General features: G+C 39.4%; 1 protein-coding gene across 3 annotated transcripts in view; it reads right to left on the reverse strand.

The window, feature by feature from the left end:
• LOC117951343 (protein diaphanous homolog 1-like) overlaps positions 1-18,437 on the reverse strand; it is a 91,893-nt gene that overhangs the window by 62,841 nt on the left and 10,615 nt on the right. For 2 of the 3 annotated variants that reach the window (XM_034883020.1, XM_034883018.1), the window contains exons 2-11: positions 7,153-7,179; positions 6,219-6,380; positions 5,149-5,250; positions 4,333-4,463; positions 2,790-2,873; positions 2,632-2,695; positions 1,992-2,131; positions 1,494-1,599; positions 1,161-1,271; positions 800-918 (exon numbers count right to left, since the gene is read on the reverse strand). In XM_034883020.1, coding sequence (XP_034738911.1) covers positions 800-918; positions 1,161-1,271; positions 1,494-1,599; positions 1,992-2,131; positions 2,632-2,695; positions 2,790-2,873; positions 4,333-4,463; positions 5,149-5,250; positions 6,219-6,380; positions 7,153-7,179 — 1,046 coding nt within the window. The remainder of the gene's footprint in view (positions 1-799; positions 919-1,160; positions 1,272-1,493; positions 1,600-1,991; positions 2,132-2,631; positions 2,696-2,789; positions 2,874-4,332; positions 4,464-5,148; positions 5,251-6,218; positions 6,381-7,152; positions 7,180-18,437) is intronic. The other variant, XM_034883019.1, reaches the window with a different exon arrangement.

Consider the following 18,437-nt stretch of genomic DNA (forward strand, 5'->3'; position numbering starts at 1 on the left):
TTGGAAAATGGCTGCAATGAAACAAAGAGTGAAAAATTTAAAGGGGTCTGAATACTTTCCGTACCCACTGTATGTTCAATTTGCTTCAAAGCCCAGCGCACTTCCTGGGGGACTGGTTTACACTGTGTTGGTTACCCATGGGGGACATCTGGTGATGAAGAATATAACTGCATGTTAAAACCAGAAAGGATAATTACACCAGTCAGTGAAATTCCTTTTTGAGACGTTAAAATTTAAAACTACACTGTTACAGTAAGGGTGGCTTTCTTTTTATCAAAATCCTGTCCATCTTGGATGTCACACTAAGCCAAAGAACCTACAACAGTATGCATTGTGTGATTAAGATAAAGATACATCCTTCCCTGCAAATGTGTGTCTATGTCACATCAGGACAAACTCATTATAGACGTTCAGGTTTTATATGAATAAACCATATTTGTTTAGAATACAGCTATTAAGGTGGTCATTACAGGTCACGTTTTCTCACCACAATGTGGTCAGATGTGCATGTGTTCACAGTGATTTCAAAGTTTAGTAGAATGATCCATCAAGTCCACAAACAACTAAATGCATGCATATACGTCTTTCTTCTATCTGTGTGAACGATACGTATTCTTTCATTAAAAAAAATACATTATGAAGGTTAGTCATTTCACTCTTAAAACTAGCAAAGTAACATAAAAGCAAAACCATGAGCATGCAAAGCTAAGTTACCAGGTAGCCTATATAGATTTTCAAGGTTTTAAAGTAGACCCTGACAATTTGTACAGAGGAACAATTTTGTCCAGTGGAAGGATATTCCATCTCAATGCGGATGTCGTCAAGACGTGCTTTGAGGTCCTCAGAGTCGTCTTCAGCCTGCTCATCAAACACGTTGAGTTGCACCCTCAGCTCTTCGTTTTCTATCATTCGCACCTCCTGCAGGGAGAACGATGGGATGTAGGCGGAGGGATGAAAAGGCAAGAGGGAGAATGACAGATGTGTTTGACAAACATTGAGTTTGGACAGTTGAGACAGAATTTTCAAAGCATATAAGTGTGTCAGCCAGTCAGCAAGACAGAGGCATCAAAAGTGAGAGAGACATGAAGAGTAAGCATTTGCAAATGTGTGTGTTGTTAGAGTCACTCTGAGAGAACTTCAATAGTGAGTGTTTTCTGTACCGTCAGCAGGTCTCTCAGTCCCAATCTTAACAGTTCAGAGCGAATATGGATCCTGAAGTCCAACTCCTCACACCGACTTATTAAGGCGTTGATTAGCTGCATGCAGCCACCCTGCCAAAAACATATCGAAAAAAGTCAACTTCACAATTTAGAGTAACTGGATAGATGATTACTATAATACAAAACCACAATGCCCGCTGAGCAAGTCTTTTACACTGCAGATTGCAACAAGTAGTGCTGTCTTCAAATGCAGCTGGGTTGGTGTCATTTGTCAACAAAAACCCACATGGGAATTTCAAACTCTTAAAGTACTGTATGTGTGTGCATGTGCACCTTAAGAGCAATGTTGTGATTGGTCATGCCAGCAAGGAGAGGCTGGAACCTCTCGATGTCCCGTCTTTCTGCCTCCTCTGTAATGGCCTCCAAAACACGCTCATGACTGCAAAAAAACAGACAGTTATGCACATCATATGAAATGTTGCTAAATGTGGTTACATCAAATATCAAACCATGAATACAAAATTTTCCATTAAACAAATATAGGCAGTAGTGAAAAGGACATTATGTTGCTTTATTCAATAGTTTTTAATTAAACCTGACATATAGGTAAAAGAGAAAAGAAATATGTAATTATGTGAAATTACTCAGTTATTTGATGTCAATGCTAGGTTGCTAACTGTTGCCAATAGAGCGGTTTAAAACTGTAATTCTGCATAACACTGCATTTTAGACTGAAGACTTTAACCGAGAGAAGGAATTGGCTGTGCAGAGTCATAAAATCTGTTCTGTACTTATTAAATGACATGGATTCAGAATTCCACAAATGCTTACAGGTTCTCAGGATGTTCCAAAATTGAAATGGCAGAAAGGAGCTTGACAGCATCCACCATCATATGTGGCACCTGTGGGTTGATGGCTTTGACCAACAGAGGAATTCCCTCAACTGACTCCAGCATGGATTTTAGACCATACTAAAGGGGAGAGAAAGTAGGAGGAGAAAGCAGAAAGGAGATGACGTCATTTAAAGTGTATGTTCTGCAGCAAAGCAAAGACCAGGCTTTCATGGTTCAAATGATAGTGTTTACATCTGAAGAATAGGAATCAATTTGTCTCCTGCAGGTACCACATTGTTGATACTCAATTACTGGTGTGTAATTATTAATGAATATGATATAATTCAAAGAGAATTCTACTAATTACCTAGGCCCATTGCCACACTGAGAACTCAAATAACTCTCAAAGGTTAATAGTATTCATTATAATGAACTGACAGAAGTTGGTCTCATTGACTCCATAATGCCCTCTAGAGGAAGAACTGCTACACTACTGCAAGGAAACAAATTGGGATAAAAATTGATTCTATTACTAGTTATATCACTAACAACTACTGTACATGCAACAACTATGTGCAGCTATGCCAAAAACACATTAGGTACCTTGTCGTGAGTAAAGAAACAGTCAATGTTCTTACCTTGTTGTTCATGAAGGCTTTTAGACAACGAATGATCTCGTGCTGACATTTCACTCCTATCATTCTAGTTTGTGGATGAGAGAAAAGACACACAGAAAGACATTACAAACACATTGCCAATGAGTACAATTTCTTTTTCTGAGGTTAAGGTGTCTCACGGGTACTCGTCTTTGTCTTCCTGTAGTCTTCTAAGCAGATTCAGCAGCAGGGCCAGCCCTTCATCTCCAAAGTTCTGCACCCAACTGGAAGTGACAGGACCACATTATTAGTACTCACATTTTATGTCCGGCTTCTCCCATTGCCATTCTCTTGAAATATATTTATTTATTTATTCATAATGTAATTTTCCCACTTCAGTTTAAAGCTTTTGCTTTGCTTCCTTGGTACGCCTTGAAACTTAAGTAAAAAAAGATGCATGCTTAACTGTTGATAATGACTGGATTGTTCAAGGACATACTGCATACAGTTGGACATGATAGCCATGTTTTGTTTTAAAAGGACTAGCTTGACCTACTTGTATTTCTGGTGTTAATGTAAATTTCATAATGTTGAAAAATTTGGGTGTTTTAATATCGATTGTTTTGTTAAAAATGTACCTTAAATAAAACGTATGGGCTCTAATGATGTTACAACGGCACAATTATCACTTGTTATTTTGTGTATGTAGCTGATGCTCTAGCCTCTAGGCTCCCTACCCTCACATACAAGGACAATGCATGATCATGTGTCCAAAAATTCATCATAATCAACCCCAAGTTGATTTAGAGGTATTTTGAAAAAATAGACCAACACCAGATGACTTAAAGGTCCCATGACATGGTGCTCTATGAATGCTTTTATCTAGACCTTAGTGGTCCCCTAATAACATGTCTGACGTATCTTTCCAAAAATTCAGCCTTGGTGCAGAATTACAGCCACTAGAGCCTGTCCCAAAATGAGCTTTTCTTAGTATGTGCCATTTCTGAGTATGTAGTTTTTGAGGAGGAGAGGGGGGGGGGAAAAGGTGGAGGATGGGGGTGTAGCCCTGACCAACTGCCACTTTGCTCGCTTAATAGCCATGATGTCTCATGCCATCATTTTGTCAAAGGCAGATCAGGATACCCAGCCTCAGTTTACACCTATCGCCATTTCTAGCCACTCGGGGACCATAGGCAAGGTGGGGGAACACATTTTAATGTTACAAAACCTCATAAAGTGATATTTTCATGCCATGGGGCCTTTACACTTAGCTATTAGTGTATTCTGGTGCTGTAATGTTTGAAATAAAGAAGTGACATGCCTTTCTTCTCAATTATATGAAATGATATTATGACACCTTTTTTAGCTGAAGGTCAAACTAATGTAAGTGGTTAAATAATTACTACTACAAAGTTTAAAGGCCCAATGCAATCAGTGGTCAAGTATGGACTGTTTTTAGAAGTCACATAATACAGTTAGTCAAATGGAGATCAACCGTGTGAGGTATTCCATAGAAGCTTCTTCAGCAGTAATTGAAGCATATGAATAGGTCTGTATCACCTTTGCACACACAGATTTTACTAAAGCTCTGTCAAATTTCATGGTTATCATGAAAGATCAGTCAAGTTTCAATTGGACTGAGGTCTGGACTCCACACGGGAAGGTTAAAACTAAATTTATCTGGTTCAATGTTATTGTATTTTACTCACTGTTTGTAATATGCTATTGTAATGTGCGTATTACCTGACAGGATTGTTATTGAGAGAGACTCGCAGAGATTCCAGACAGCTCAGCAGCTGTGTGTCTCGGTAGTCCGACTTTAACTCCTGGATGTACATCACGGCTGATTTGGCGCTCTCTTTCTGGTTTTGACCCTAATCAACAAACACAAATCCAGACTGTATATTGCATTTATATTTATCTTCTTACAAGTTGTAATTGGTGTTATTCCCACATGGAAGCCTAATTTGAATTTTGGATTTGCAGAATTAACGGGTACTAGGCGTTGGATTTTCTCTTAATAGGCTTATTTCATAGTTATATGAACTGTGCAGTAACCATCTGTGCTTGGTTATGTAGGTCCTTTGAGTCACTCGCCGTGTTTGATTATATTACACCTGCTGTTTTTATTTACCCAACAACTAAACATGTAGCTGGTCCTTCCGATGATAGTTGTGATATTTCATTGACTCTATATATTTCACCAGTGAATACATGAGTATAATGTCTATTACAATACAGTCTTGGAAACACAGTCAATTCAGTCAACCCATTATGTCAAGGAAAGGCCTTTGACTGCACATTTATCTGAACAATTAGTCCAAGATAATAGTATAATCTGGTCTTTTTTATTTGGCCTCAAAAAACTTAGACTAATAGCTTTGAAAGTGAATATGACAAAAACCCAGATGTGGCCCTGTGTGTTTAGCATAGGACAATATGGCATGTAAAAAGGACCAAAGTCTGTAACTTGCAACAAAAACAAAAAAAAACTTATATGAAGCTGTCTGCAAATTCCCTACAGCACACTGCATTCGCAACATTTATTTTGGTACTGACAGCTTTAGACGTGTGGAGGTACTGGGAGACCATCTCTCGTTTGATCATAATGTCTTTTGCCCTTAGAGGCTGCTGCTTCTCCCCATTCAGGTTCATATCCACCTAAAGAAAGACAGAAGGAAGGACGTTTCAAATAAATGGAACAGAGGGATCAACAAGGTATTCTGAGACAAGGCGATGGCATAAGGAAAAATCTGTAGACTCAAGCAAATAATAAGGAGAAAACACATAATTAAAATGGAAAACATATTGTATTTATAAATGTGACAAATTGCATTAACATATTTCAACTAGTCTCTGCTGAATTGGAAGGCCCCCAGTGAGATGCTAACAGATGCTCAGCTGATAAGTGCAAGCAGTATGTCAAAGCATTCCTATTGAAGGAGAAAAAAAAAAAAATGACTCCTCTTTTTATTCCTTCCTCTTAAAATTACCCCTTTCACAATTTTTGTTTTTCTTTTAAAAATCTACATGAAGGGTCTTTAATCAGGGAGTGATTCTGTATTTGTAAGTGGAATATACCAAGTAGAGATGGTCCAATATTATTTTTTGCTTCCCAATACCGATTCTGATGCTTGAACATGCGTATCGGCCGATACCGAGTACTGATCCGATACCAGAGTAAAATATATTTCATTACGTTTTAACAACTATATACTTCTATCCCTGTATGGATGTGATTTCTATCTTTGTTGTTGGTCTGGCTCAGGTTAAAACCAACAATGAATGCCACAGAACTATCTTTTATTATCCAGTTTGACAGTCAGTCATAACACGGAAAAGAACATAAATAAACTACTTTACTTTAGATTTTCTTTAGGGCTTATTACGTGGTAACCGATCGGAGTATGCAGTATCGGAGGCAATACTGATACTGGTATCGGTACATCTCTAATACCATGTAGAAGTTTCCATGACTGTTTAGGGGAGATAATGAATAGGTAATTAACCAAAAGCTGACTCTTTCACTCTCACACACACTCTCTCACTCAATCACTCACTCACTCACTCACTCACATGCGCGCGCGTGTGTGTGTGTGTGTGTGTGTGTGTGTTGCGGTCTTTCTCACCAGCATCTGTTCAAAGAGTTCCAGGACGTATTCATCAGAATGATCATGCAGCATGGCGCTCTGAGTGTTGAGCTCATAGCTGGCAGCTGAAGAGTGTCGTTGGCCTGGCACTTGGCCGGGCTTCTCCTTGTCCTTTTTCCTCATGCTGGTGAAACGCTCCAACTGGATTAGAGACAACATGACACAGGTTAGAGGAAAAAGGTCAGGGAGAAAAAGTGCTAAGTGTAACCATCATTGTAAGGCCACAGAACAATCCCAAATCACCTCACAGATTGAAGACAGACCTGCTCTCTGTTGTGTTGTGTGTTAAATTATTAAATAACAATACAGTACATAAGGGTAATCTTCCCTTAGTTTTGGGATATTATTTTCTACAATAGTAGAAACCTTTCAACCATGTGAGACGGTGACTAGGGATTAACAGACAACATGACAAAAGGTTTTTGCCAACAAACGTTGCCACACAAAGTCAACAAGCAGTCAACACTGGCAGGTGCAGAATAAAAGGTTTTATTTGAACGAACAATAGGGAGATTTCTTTCCCTCTGGTTTTAATGACTTGGTGTGGTAAATTGCCAAAACGTTTGGATACATGTAAACTTATCACATTGACATAGTGACCCTACATAGTGATGCATGGACATTATTCTGTTAGTATGACTCTGGCATCCTCCTGTGACAGGCAAATGAGGGTATCACTTGTCTATGTAGCAAGCATTTCATGCCGTCATTGTGCCTCTTAAAGCATGCACATTCAACGTGAGTACAGCACAGGACAAAACACAGGTACTGTGTTATGGTGGATTATGTTAGTGTAGCAGACGGTTACATGACATCAAATGAATAATGGTGAGTTAGTTTATTAAAGATCATAGATCAATGACAGATGGACGAGTCAAGCACACAGGTGATGGCTGAAAGCAATTAAACCTACCTCGTCAGGAATCAGGCGTTTGAGGGTCTGTAAAGGATGAATGGGAGAAAAATGAAACAGAAGGGTAGAAAAAAATCAAACAGACGACAGGAAACAGTCTACAGAGTTTATAAATGATTCGCAGAAGGACAGAGGGAAACACTCGATGCAGTGATTGATACACACATCTCTAGAGAACTAATACATTTAGATTAGAGTCTAAGTTGAGGTAGTCAAGAGACCGGTAAGGTAGCAATTACATAATTGACCTATTAGTAGCAGATTAGCAACCAATGTTCCAACAGTCAAAGGCAGAGACATCCAATATTTAAGAGGGAGAAGTGGTACAAATATATATTTAAAATACATTTGCATATCTTGGCCACTAGGTGTCAGGCTACATCCAATAATGTCATTGTAGGATACCTAATAGCTGGCAGTATCACTTTCAAAGTTGACAAGCAAATGCCCCGACAAACTTCATGTCAGCAAACAACATCAAAATGATTCTAAATAGAATAATCAAAAATAATATTAGTATCACAAAGTGGATGAGCAGAAATCGGATATAAAAATGACTAACGTAGTAGCAGCTGTATTCCATGTATTTTGACAGTAAAAAGCAAAAGTCACATTTTGTAAACAACCTATGAGACGTCAAACAGCATGCAACCTTGGGGGTTGGTCTCAGCTGCAGGGGTCTGAGGGTCAAAAGGTTACAAGATCACACAGATCAGTGACTTCCTCATTTAAGGAAAACACACAGACTAAATGCCATGGTACGCCAATGACTTATGTTTCACTTCTTCTGTCAGCTAAAGCCTAAGGAGAGAGGTGCACATTAGAGTCGGGATTGGGCTGAATGTTTCCTGCGCGAGCCCGCCTGCATCTGACAGAGACATGACCGAACCCGGCCCAAGCCTGGCAGGCATTAACGTATTTATGTCCGAGCACGACCCAAGCCCGACACAGTTAACATCTAATTTTTTTGCCTCATTCTAATGAGACATTTAGGCTACATTTTTGAGTGGAAAGCCCTCTTTTTATATGCAACTATAGGAAGGCATTTGGAAAAGATGAGCGGATCAGTGCACACGAGGAAACAAATGCAGTACGTAGAAAACGTATTACCAACTCTGCTCCGGTCACATCTACACGTCTGTTTCCTCTTTCTCTTTTCTGCCCACTTCTCTCTCTCACACACACACACACACACACACACACACACACACACACACACACACACACACACACACACACACACACACACACACACACACACACACACACACACACACACACACACACACACACACACACACACACACACAAAGCTCTCTTAACAGGGGCCGCAGCACCATTTAACAACAGCCTTATGGCGCTGATGTGCCCGAGCCCGACACAGACCCGACCATGATTTCTAAAATCTGTCCAAACCCAGGCCCGGCCGGCTCGGATCGGGTATCCATGCCTTAATGCACATGCCTCTCTGTTTGACTCAGCTTGTTGTCAAAATATACACTCGCACAATTCACAAGTCTCAGGATATTTAGCTGTCTACTGTATATTTCAAAATATAAGCAACTTTTACAATTTTAGCAATTATGGGGTATATGTAGTAAAAAGAATTTTCACAAGTTAAAAAGTTAAAAGAAAAAGTACAAAAAAGGTTATTCCTGCATTGCTGCTTCTTCATCTCATCTATAAGCTACTCTACTGTGAACAGTGCTTCAAAGATATAGATATTTGTATATGTGTGCAAGCACCAGAGATACAAAATAACACCCCAAATCCCAGAAAAAGTATTTTTTTCATAATATGGGCACTTTAACAAAGCTTCTGGATGGCCTACAATTGTTAGAGGACCTCATTAAAACTGCAAATTTCTCTGCTTCTAAACCAAAAAAAAAAAAGCAAGTCTCTACCCTGTATTGATTTGGAGATATTCAATATCACATTATATCACGTGCATTTTAGAGGGTTAAAATAAAAATAAAAAGTCTAGAAAAAATAAGACATTTTTCAGGTTTATATCAGAGAAAATAAAATCTCATGTTGTTGACCAATACGGTACTTGGATTTTCCCTTTGGTTATTGGTAATTCTTGTGAAAGCTTATTTTCTGCTGTGAGATTCAATCTGTTTATCTTTGTCCTCCAGATGTTGCACATTGCCTTTAAGCTGAGCTCTAAATCTAATAGAGTCTTGAGTGATTTACCATTCATGTAAAATCCTAAGAACAAAATAACAATGAGACAAATACAATTTTACTGCAAAAGATTGTGAAACATCTGCTTTGTCTCTTGTTGAACCAGAGCAGGTGTGAATGCACCTCTCGCTCACTACAGTAGGTGTCAGGCTAAACCCAATAATGGGAAACCAAGCAGACTGGCATTAAGAATCTTCACACATGCCCCAAAAAGTTCTACAGGGAGCACAAACAATAAGTATTTATTTTGTATCTATACATTTTTTTTATTTCAGCATAGCAGTATGGGACGACAAGACTTACATTAGAACAATATCTGTTTTATTTTCTCTGCTAACCATTTTTCTTTTTCAAACCTAAAAGATAACAGGAACTTAATACAGTTTGGGAGAGGTAAGTTGTACAGTGCAGAGTGTTGAGGGTTAAAACAAAGATGGTAAAAAACAAACAAAAAAAACTGACTAAACACATTATGAGTGTATGTTCAAGATATGGAGTATTTATATTTAGGTTACTGTATATATTTTGTAGTGTAGTTATCAAGACCTCTGGTGCCCTTGTCACAGGATGTCAGTAAACAACAACGTGGGTTTTCCTTTTACTACAACTGCCACAGATGGACAAGTTAATTGGACATTTTCTGTCACAGGAGAAAGAGAGGGATAAAAAAGGCACTGATAATGGGGAGAATAATCAAGAGAAGGATGTTTACTTTACACAGCTGCCCTTAAATAACAGTCCCTCTACCCATGCACACAGACAGGGGCAGAAACACACAAACAAATGTTGTGGTGCTATTCAGTCCACAGAAAGAAAATATACAGCTGACATTTGATTGTGGGTAATCGCATGAGAAACAGAATGAGTGTGTCAGGAAGACAGTGATAGAGATATATGGGGAGGAAGAGACAAAAAAAACACTTGTGAAAACTAAGTGTAAAGTTCTGCTTTTCAACCCACAGTTAACAATATAGTACAGGCCAAACGTTTGGAACCACCTTCTCATTCTATGTGTTTTCTTTATTTTCATGACTATTTATAATGTAGATTATCACTGAATGCATCAAAACTATGAATGAAAACATATGGAATTATGTACTTAACAAAAAAGTGTGAAATAACTGAAAACATGCCTTATCGTTTCTTCAAAGTAGCCACCCTTTGCTTTTTTGATAATGCTGCAAATACTAGGTGTTCTTTCAATGAGCTTCATGAGGTAGTCACCTGAAATGGTTTTCACTTCACAGGTGGGCCTTGTCAGGGTTAATTTCTTGCCTTATTAATGGGGTTGGGACCATCAGTTGTGTTGTGCAGACGTCAGGTTGACACACAGCCGACAGCCCTATTGGACAACTGTTAGGATTCATATTATGGCAAGAACCAATCAGCTAAGTAAAGAGAAATGAGTGGCCATCATTACTTTAAGAAATGAAGGCCAGTCGTTCCATAAAATTGCGAAAAACGTTGAATTTGTCCCCAAGTGCATTTGCAAAAAACCTCAAGTGCTACAATGAAACTGGCTCCGCCCCAGGAAAGGAAGACCAAGAGTCACCTCTGCTGCTGAGGATAAGTTCATCTGAGTCATCAGCCTCAGAAATCGGAAGTTAACAGCAGCTAAGATTAGAGACCAGATGAATACCTACTAGCAGCAGACACATCTCTAGAACAACTGTTAAGAGGAGACTGTGTGAATAGAGCCTTCATGATTAAATAGCAGCTAGGAAACCATTGCTAAGGGGAGGCAACAAGCAGAAGAGATTTGTTTGGGTCAAGAAAACCCAAGGAATGGACATTAGACCAGTGGAAATCTGTGCTTTGGTCTGATGAGTTCAAATTTGAGATCTTTGGTTCCAAGCGCCGTGTCTTTGTGCGACAGAGAAAAGGTGACCGGATGGATTCTACATGCCTGGTTCCCACCGTGAAGCATGGAGGAGGAGGTGTGATGGTGTGGGGGTGCTATGCTGGTGACAATGTTGTCAAAATTGAAGGCAAACTGAACCAGCATGGCTACCCCAGAATGGCTACCAAAGCATCCATCCAGTTTGCGTTAGTTGGACCATCACTTATTTTTCAACAGGACAAGGCCCCCCACACACCTCCAGGCTGTGTGAGGACTATTTGACCAAGAGGGAGAGTGATGGAGTGCTGCCCCTCCACAGTCACAGGACCTGATCCAAATCAAGATGGTTTGGTGAGAGCTGGACCGCAGAGTGAAGGCAAAAGGGCCAACAAGTGCTGAGCATCTCTGGGAACTCCTTCAAAACTGTTGGGATACCATTTCAGGTGTCTAGCTCTTGAAGCTCATCAAGGGAATGACAAGAGTGTGCAAAGCAGTAATCAGAGCAAAGGATTGCTACTTTGAAGAAACTAGAACATAAGACATGTTTTCAGTTGTTTCATACTTTTTTGTTAAGTACATAATTCCATGTTTTCATTCATAGTTTTGATGCCTCCAGTGATAATCTACAATGTAAATTGTCATGAAAATAAAGATTAAATGAGGAGGTTCCAAACTTTTGGCCTTTACAATATGTACTTGTATACAAATGTACGTAGTGTTTGAGCCACAATTGTCTTTGAGGGGCTTAAATGGTCGCCAAGTACTGTCTCTCAGTCTCAGGGGAACCATAAAATAGTGTTAAAAAATAAAAAAATAGAAAAATAAATAGTGTCAAAGGTGCTCTTAAACAGCTTGCCGACCGGGTGGAGAAATGTATACAACTGCTGTGGAGCCCTGACGCTTATCTAACGTGTCTTTGTACAATTGTATTTGCAAGAAGAATGAGGCTCGATATAAAACCAGACGCGTAAGTTGCATTCAACTAAAAACATTCCACAAGTGTATTTTGTCAGGTACTTACGACATTTAACCAATGTGTTAAACACTAATAATCACAACAAATCTCAGAAATTAATTTATTTAAAAAAAATTAAAAAAGACTAAAATGTTTGACTAAAACTTGACTAAGATACCCAAGTTCTCTTTTGACTAAAACTAGACTAAAATGACAAGTCTGGTGACTAAACCTTGAATAAAAAAACATGTGAATGACTGAATATGACTAAAACTAACAAGGACATTTGGCACAAGTCTAAGACTAAATAAAACTAGGTGATAAAATTAACGCTACTTCAACCAGCTTCTTGATAAAGGTTGGCGTAGGGATGTGCGAATATCCCAAAAACCTGTTGATATCCAAGTCTTTGATAATGTTTAAAAGTAGCCATTTCTTCTTCTTATCAGTTCCGCCTTGTAAACTGTTGGCTGGTTGGTTTGTTTACAGAAACCATGGCAACGCACACAGCTGATATTAGCCGTAAACAGGCAAGTGGCTGTAAACTGCGGTAAAAACCCAGATTGAGACACATATTCCGAATGCGCTGTATAAATGTCCAAAGAAGGCCTCTAAAACCTGAATAATACCGGAATATCCCACGTCTTAATCGGAAAATGCTATATTCGGAAATAAAGGCCTTAACCAGAATACGCAGCTTACACGACCTGTATCAAATTTGGAATACTGTCATATTCGGATTTATACTGCAATATTTGTGTGCATGTAAACATACTCCGTGTAAAGACTAACAAGGACTATGTTTATGGCAGTACTCTCTAACTGGGACGTTTTGGGGCCAATTGGGAGAGTTGCTGTGAACAAAGTAACGTTACACATGGAGATCCACTGGTAACAGCAGATTATATTCACCGTTGAGCCAGCTAATTTAAAATCAACGACAACATGCTATTTACAGCTTCTCAAATTTGAAAATTGGCTCCTTAGACTGTTTCTTGTCTTTGGGACTGTCGGTTGGACAAAACATACGATTTAATGACAACTCTGTGGGATCTGCAAAATTGTGATGGTCATTTTTTGAATGTGACATATAACACCCCAAATGATTAGTTCATTTGTTTAGTAAAAGTAATTGACAGATGAGAGTATAAGGAGAGCTCCCTGCATTTGGGCTTAGGTTTATAGCTCACCTTGACCAAATATCAAATGTGTTAAATGGGACAGCTGTAAATAAGGGGCTATTTACAAAAATAAGAAATCAAGAGTGGTGCACTGATTGTTGCTTTGTAATTTTCTGTGCAGGACAAACCCACTCCAGTGCCAATGACGCCCTGCACACACGCACAGCCCCACATACGGTGCATATAGGCATTCCAAAAGAAGCGGTATTACACAGCCTTGAAGGGAGAAGAACAAATAAGGAGGATAGGGAATGGGATTTGTCGGTTTGTGTGTCTGTCTCTACGAGCAGAAAGCTTAAGAGAATCAGCGGATGACTTGGGCTTGTGACAGCGATATAATGAGACAGTCACACGCAATGATTCTGTGCGTGTGTGCGCACCTGCCTGTGCATACATATTTAAGCAGAAGGTCCTGAGAGTGGTGAAAAAGATTATGTAAATCTGAGAAAAAATGAAAACTAAGTAAATGCAGACTGGCAGAAACCAGAGTGGCAAGTCTTCAAGGCAAATGAGATCTGTCAGATGATGATTGATGGATGGTTAGGTTAACGACTGTGCCGCACAATAGGGGGAAAAATTAGATATTTTGACAGATATTGCTAATGGGATAAGGATGAAGAACATTGTGCATTTTTCTTAGGGCTAGATTTATAAATTAAGGCCATGCCCTAGAGGCTCTAGAGCTCCTGCCACCACCTGCAAAAAATGATGTTTTTTATATTTTTTGCGGGTGGGGGCGTTTAAAAAAACGTCCGTCTCTCGCTGGTGTCCTCCTCTCCACACTTAGAAGTTTGAGGGGGAGAAGGGGGGTCTTCACAGTTTGGCGGCAGTCAACAAGACATAACCGCACTTAAAACTGACAATGGAAATGGCAAATCAACACGGCAAAGTTCGATTCGGCACAGCCAACAGTGTCAAGGGTTAAACACTATAGTGGAGTTGCGAGCATTCAAAGCATTTATTATCAAAGTGGGATTTTAGCCACTGGATGGTACACTATCCTGGAAGTAGGGAAGAACCGGGAGAAGGCCTTTGAAATCAACTGTGATTAAATGAAGGCAATGGAAGTCTTAAAATCAGACTTTACCTATAGTTTTGTTTTGTCAGAATAAGTAAGTTACCAGTGATCTCCAGGCAAGAATTAGTGTCAAGCCCTGTCTATTAGTTTTCCACATTGTAATGGTTCTGATTCTGTCTCAGCCTTGCCGGCAGTTCTACTTGGTCTATGTAGCTCCACACACAAACATCCATTGTCCAGTAACTGATACAAATAAAAATACATAAATAAAAATATAGGTGAAGGAGAGGGGTATGATGGGAACATGGACGTGTGGAAAACAGATGAGGCGGCAGTGGTAGGGGGGGAAATAGGGTGGAGATGGAGGGTAATGGAATAAAAAAGAAAAAAAAAGATAATTCCTAGTGCATATGTTTTGTAGAAAAAATGGGTGTAATATCTAGTTTATATACATGAAACCCTCTGAATATTGAAGATATAAAGTTGTGGAGTCATAGAGCTGGGTGTGTGTGTGTGTCATACAGCTTACAATGTTACCATGGCTACAGAGTCTACTCATGATATCGCACTGGGGAAAGTAGCGCAAGTAGGCACACCCAGACAGCTTAACAGTTTCTATGAACACAGCAGGAAACCATGACGTACCACACACACACACACACACACACACACACACACACACACACACACACACACACACACACACACACACACACACACACACACACACACACACACACACACACACACACACACACACACACACACACACACACACACAAAATGAGTTGACTATTTTTGATCTTAGAGATGCTTATTTGAGCATTGTACTAAACGAGCAGGGTATGATGCTGTCACTTGTTCGGAGGATCCCTTCTTGTTGACACAAGCTAGGTTTGTTACGACTGCCAGGCAACCTGTGACCAGGAGTAACACACTCACTCAAAAAAGAGCAAACTAAAGAGGCTAAGATGAAGAGCCCACAAAACAACTAATGCAATAGTTTAGCAAGGCTGTGATGTCTAACCCTCACAGCTCAGTGTCTCATCTTCACTACACCACGCTAAATTGGACATCTACCAATTCTTTTACATATGAATCTCTTTATGCTGCGCTTTCATGATCTAACACGCCTCACTGACCTGATGGCTCAAGGTGAATTTGAGTGCACTAACAGCCCATATATGTGGGAGACATTATGATTGTATGTCAGTCCAAGTGGGCCATGTTTGCTGCATGACTGCACCTTGACCTTGGTCTACTGTTGTTAATGGAGACACGAACCCCAACCACCCCCAACCACCCCCACCCACCTCTACTTAAAACAAGGGAGGCCACTGTTGCCATGTCTCTCTTTTGCATCCCTCCCTGTCTGTCTTCTAACACTGACTGTACAAACTTTAATATTTAAATTTCAATGAAACATCAAATAAATAACATTCAATTCATAAACTTAAGTCCCAAATTGGTTGTTTGTCAATAAAATAGCAGTTTTAACTTTAGAAAACATCTGACTGAACTGAAAACAATTTTGCTGGACAATTAATTGCAATTAACAATATAATTGTCTCTTTTATTGAAATAATCTTCTTTTATTTAGTTATTACTTTTTCACTAATAAACGTGAAATCACGATTTTGATTTGAAATCAAAATTGATCGTAATTAAGTCACAGTCTTGAATATAGAATTAAAAAACAGTTGATTCTGCCCCCCCATGTCACGTCCGGTCAGAAAGCGGAAAAAACAGTCATATTGAAGCGCTGCGAGTCAGTCAACCTCCTCCAACTTATCTAGAGCCAGTCAGTCAGATCCATCGACAGAACTTGAGCTCCCTCCTCTTTCCCTGAAGTGTGTGGAAGTATTTGGGATTTATATTAGGAGTTATGTTGACAATGTTCGTGTTGTCGACAAAAAAGACAGTTTGCAAACTCTGCTTTGTGTGTGTACTGTATTCTGTGTGTTTACCATTGCACATTAGCCTAGCAGCTAGCAAATATTCCTTCTGCTTATAGTTTTATCCCAACAAAACCGGACGGTTGAATTTCAGCCTGCATGCAAGTTTTGTAGCCTTAAGAGAGTAGCTTTTATTGGATATATTAGAGAGAGCAACAAGTTAGAGGACTGCCATCCGCCGAGTTGCCCTCTTTATTCAGTCTTTAATCGGTCAGCTGCTGTGTTGGCTCAATAGTGTTTTAAACCCCCAACTAAGTCTTCAAGGCACGGTGCGACCATCAGCTTCAACCATAAACCATGGATGTATTCAGAGAACTGGATACACTTATCAAAAAACATAGTATTTTTTGCTTAAATTAACAAAAAATTGAAAATAGAACATTTATTCCTGTCAATAAAAAACAAAGCACTAATCACAAACAAAAAACAGATTAACTTTAGACGGCTACAACCCAGGATGTTTGGAGTTGCTATAGCAACAAGTGACAGCGGCCAACACTCCCACCAATAATCAATAATAACGCCGTTATTGTAAACGCGTTTAATAGATACAAACAAGTGTCACCAATCGCATTAAAAAAATGCTTTAAGTGCGATTATACAAAATAACCAGGATTATGTTTTTTTTTAAATGTGGTTAGACAATTTAATCATTATTACAGTCCTAGCTGAATATTGTACAGGCATGTTTTTATTTAACATTATAATAATGTTAAATATAAACTATATTCTAAAGTGTAATTAAACCTCTGGTTTCTTCATGCTTCAGTCAGATGAACTTCACTCTTGTGTAATGACTGCACGCTTCAGAGACCTCAGCTTACTTTGCACTTGTAACAGTCATTCCAATACAGATTGAAGAAAAAAAAAAAAAAAAACTCTGGTATTGAGGCATTAGGACTTTCAGAGTCATTTCAATAACGGCTGTATCCTGTGCCCGGGTTACTCAGTTGGTAGAGCAGACGCACATACACTGAAAAAAATTATAAAACTCATCAATTTTGTTTTTGCCCCCATGAGCTGAACTCGAAGATTGAAGACTTTTTTTAATGCACATAAAAGGGGGGCGGGGGGGGGGAATCTCTCTCTCTTTATTTCTCTCTAAACACTAACACCATCTACTGACTGGTTTTGGGCAAAGGAGAAGTTTAGTCAGATTTGTGAACCATATTTGATAGAATTAAGCCTTTTGTGCACATAGAAAAAGTCTTAGATCTTTTAGTTCAGCTCATGAAAAATGGAAGCAAAAACAAAAGTGGTGCGTTTATAATTTTCAGAACATATAGAGGTTTAATCCTTGACGCAGCGGCCGCAAGTTTAACTCTGACCTGTGGCCCAATGCTGCATGTCATTCCCCCTCTCTCTCCGCTTTCATGTCATATGTCCTAAAAAAATAAAGGCCTAAAATGCCCAAAACAATAATCTTAAAAAAACAATAACGGCTGTATCCTGATAGCCTAAAGTCTTATAATTGATAAGGCTGCCACAGAGTACATTTAACCTCTTCCACATACACACGTCGTCTGATCACAAGCATAGTGAAGCATCCATCAGCGTTCCATTCCATAACATCCCTAACACACAAACAAGTTCACATACTGTACATAAATCTCAAACTTTGACCTCCACATTTCCACAAGAACTGGTAAGTGTCTCCCACACACACAAATTCTCACAACCTCCCTCGTTCCCTTACATACCCAATCCACTGTAACAGCACACAGAGACTTGGGTGATATGCATGGATCACTGACTGCTTGTCCGGATGACTGCAGCCTTCTGAATCAACAGGGACAGAGGCAGGGTTTGTTCCTATGGTGGCTTGGAGCCCAACAACGACTAGCTCATTACATACCTATGACCTAAGACAGGCGTGCACTGCAAATAATAAAAACTGCTTAAAATGTTAACTGCAAAAAGCTAAGGAAGTAAAGCAGATGGTCTGCCTCTCTTCATAGATTGGGGGTGTCCCTGTCAGCTCCTGGGTGTATCGACAAAGTAAGACCTCAGGAAGAAGATGAATGACATGAATCACAGGCTTGTGAGCATAGCTGGTTGCGATATGAGAGTATACAGTAAAATATTATTACTTGGATATGCCTAGGCAATTAACACAGCGCCATCTATTTGTTACTGCATTATGGGCCCT

The sequence above is a fragment of the Etheostoma cragini genome, chromosome 10 (genome assembly GCF_013103735.1).
Source record: "Etheostoma cragini isolate CJK2018 chromosome 10, CSU_Ecrag_1.0, whole genome shotgun sequence".
Lineage (NCBI taxonomy): Eukaryota > Metazoa > Chordata > Actinopteri > Perciformes > Percidae > Etheostoma > Etheostoma cragini.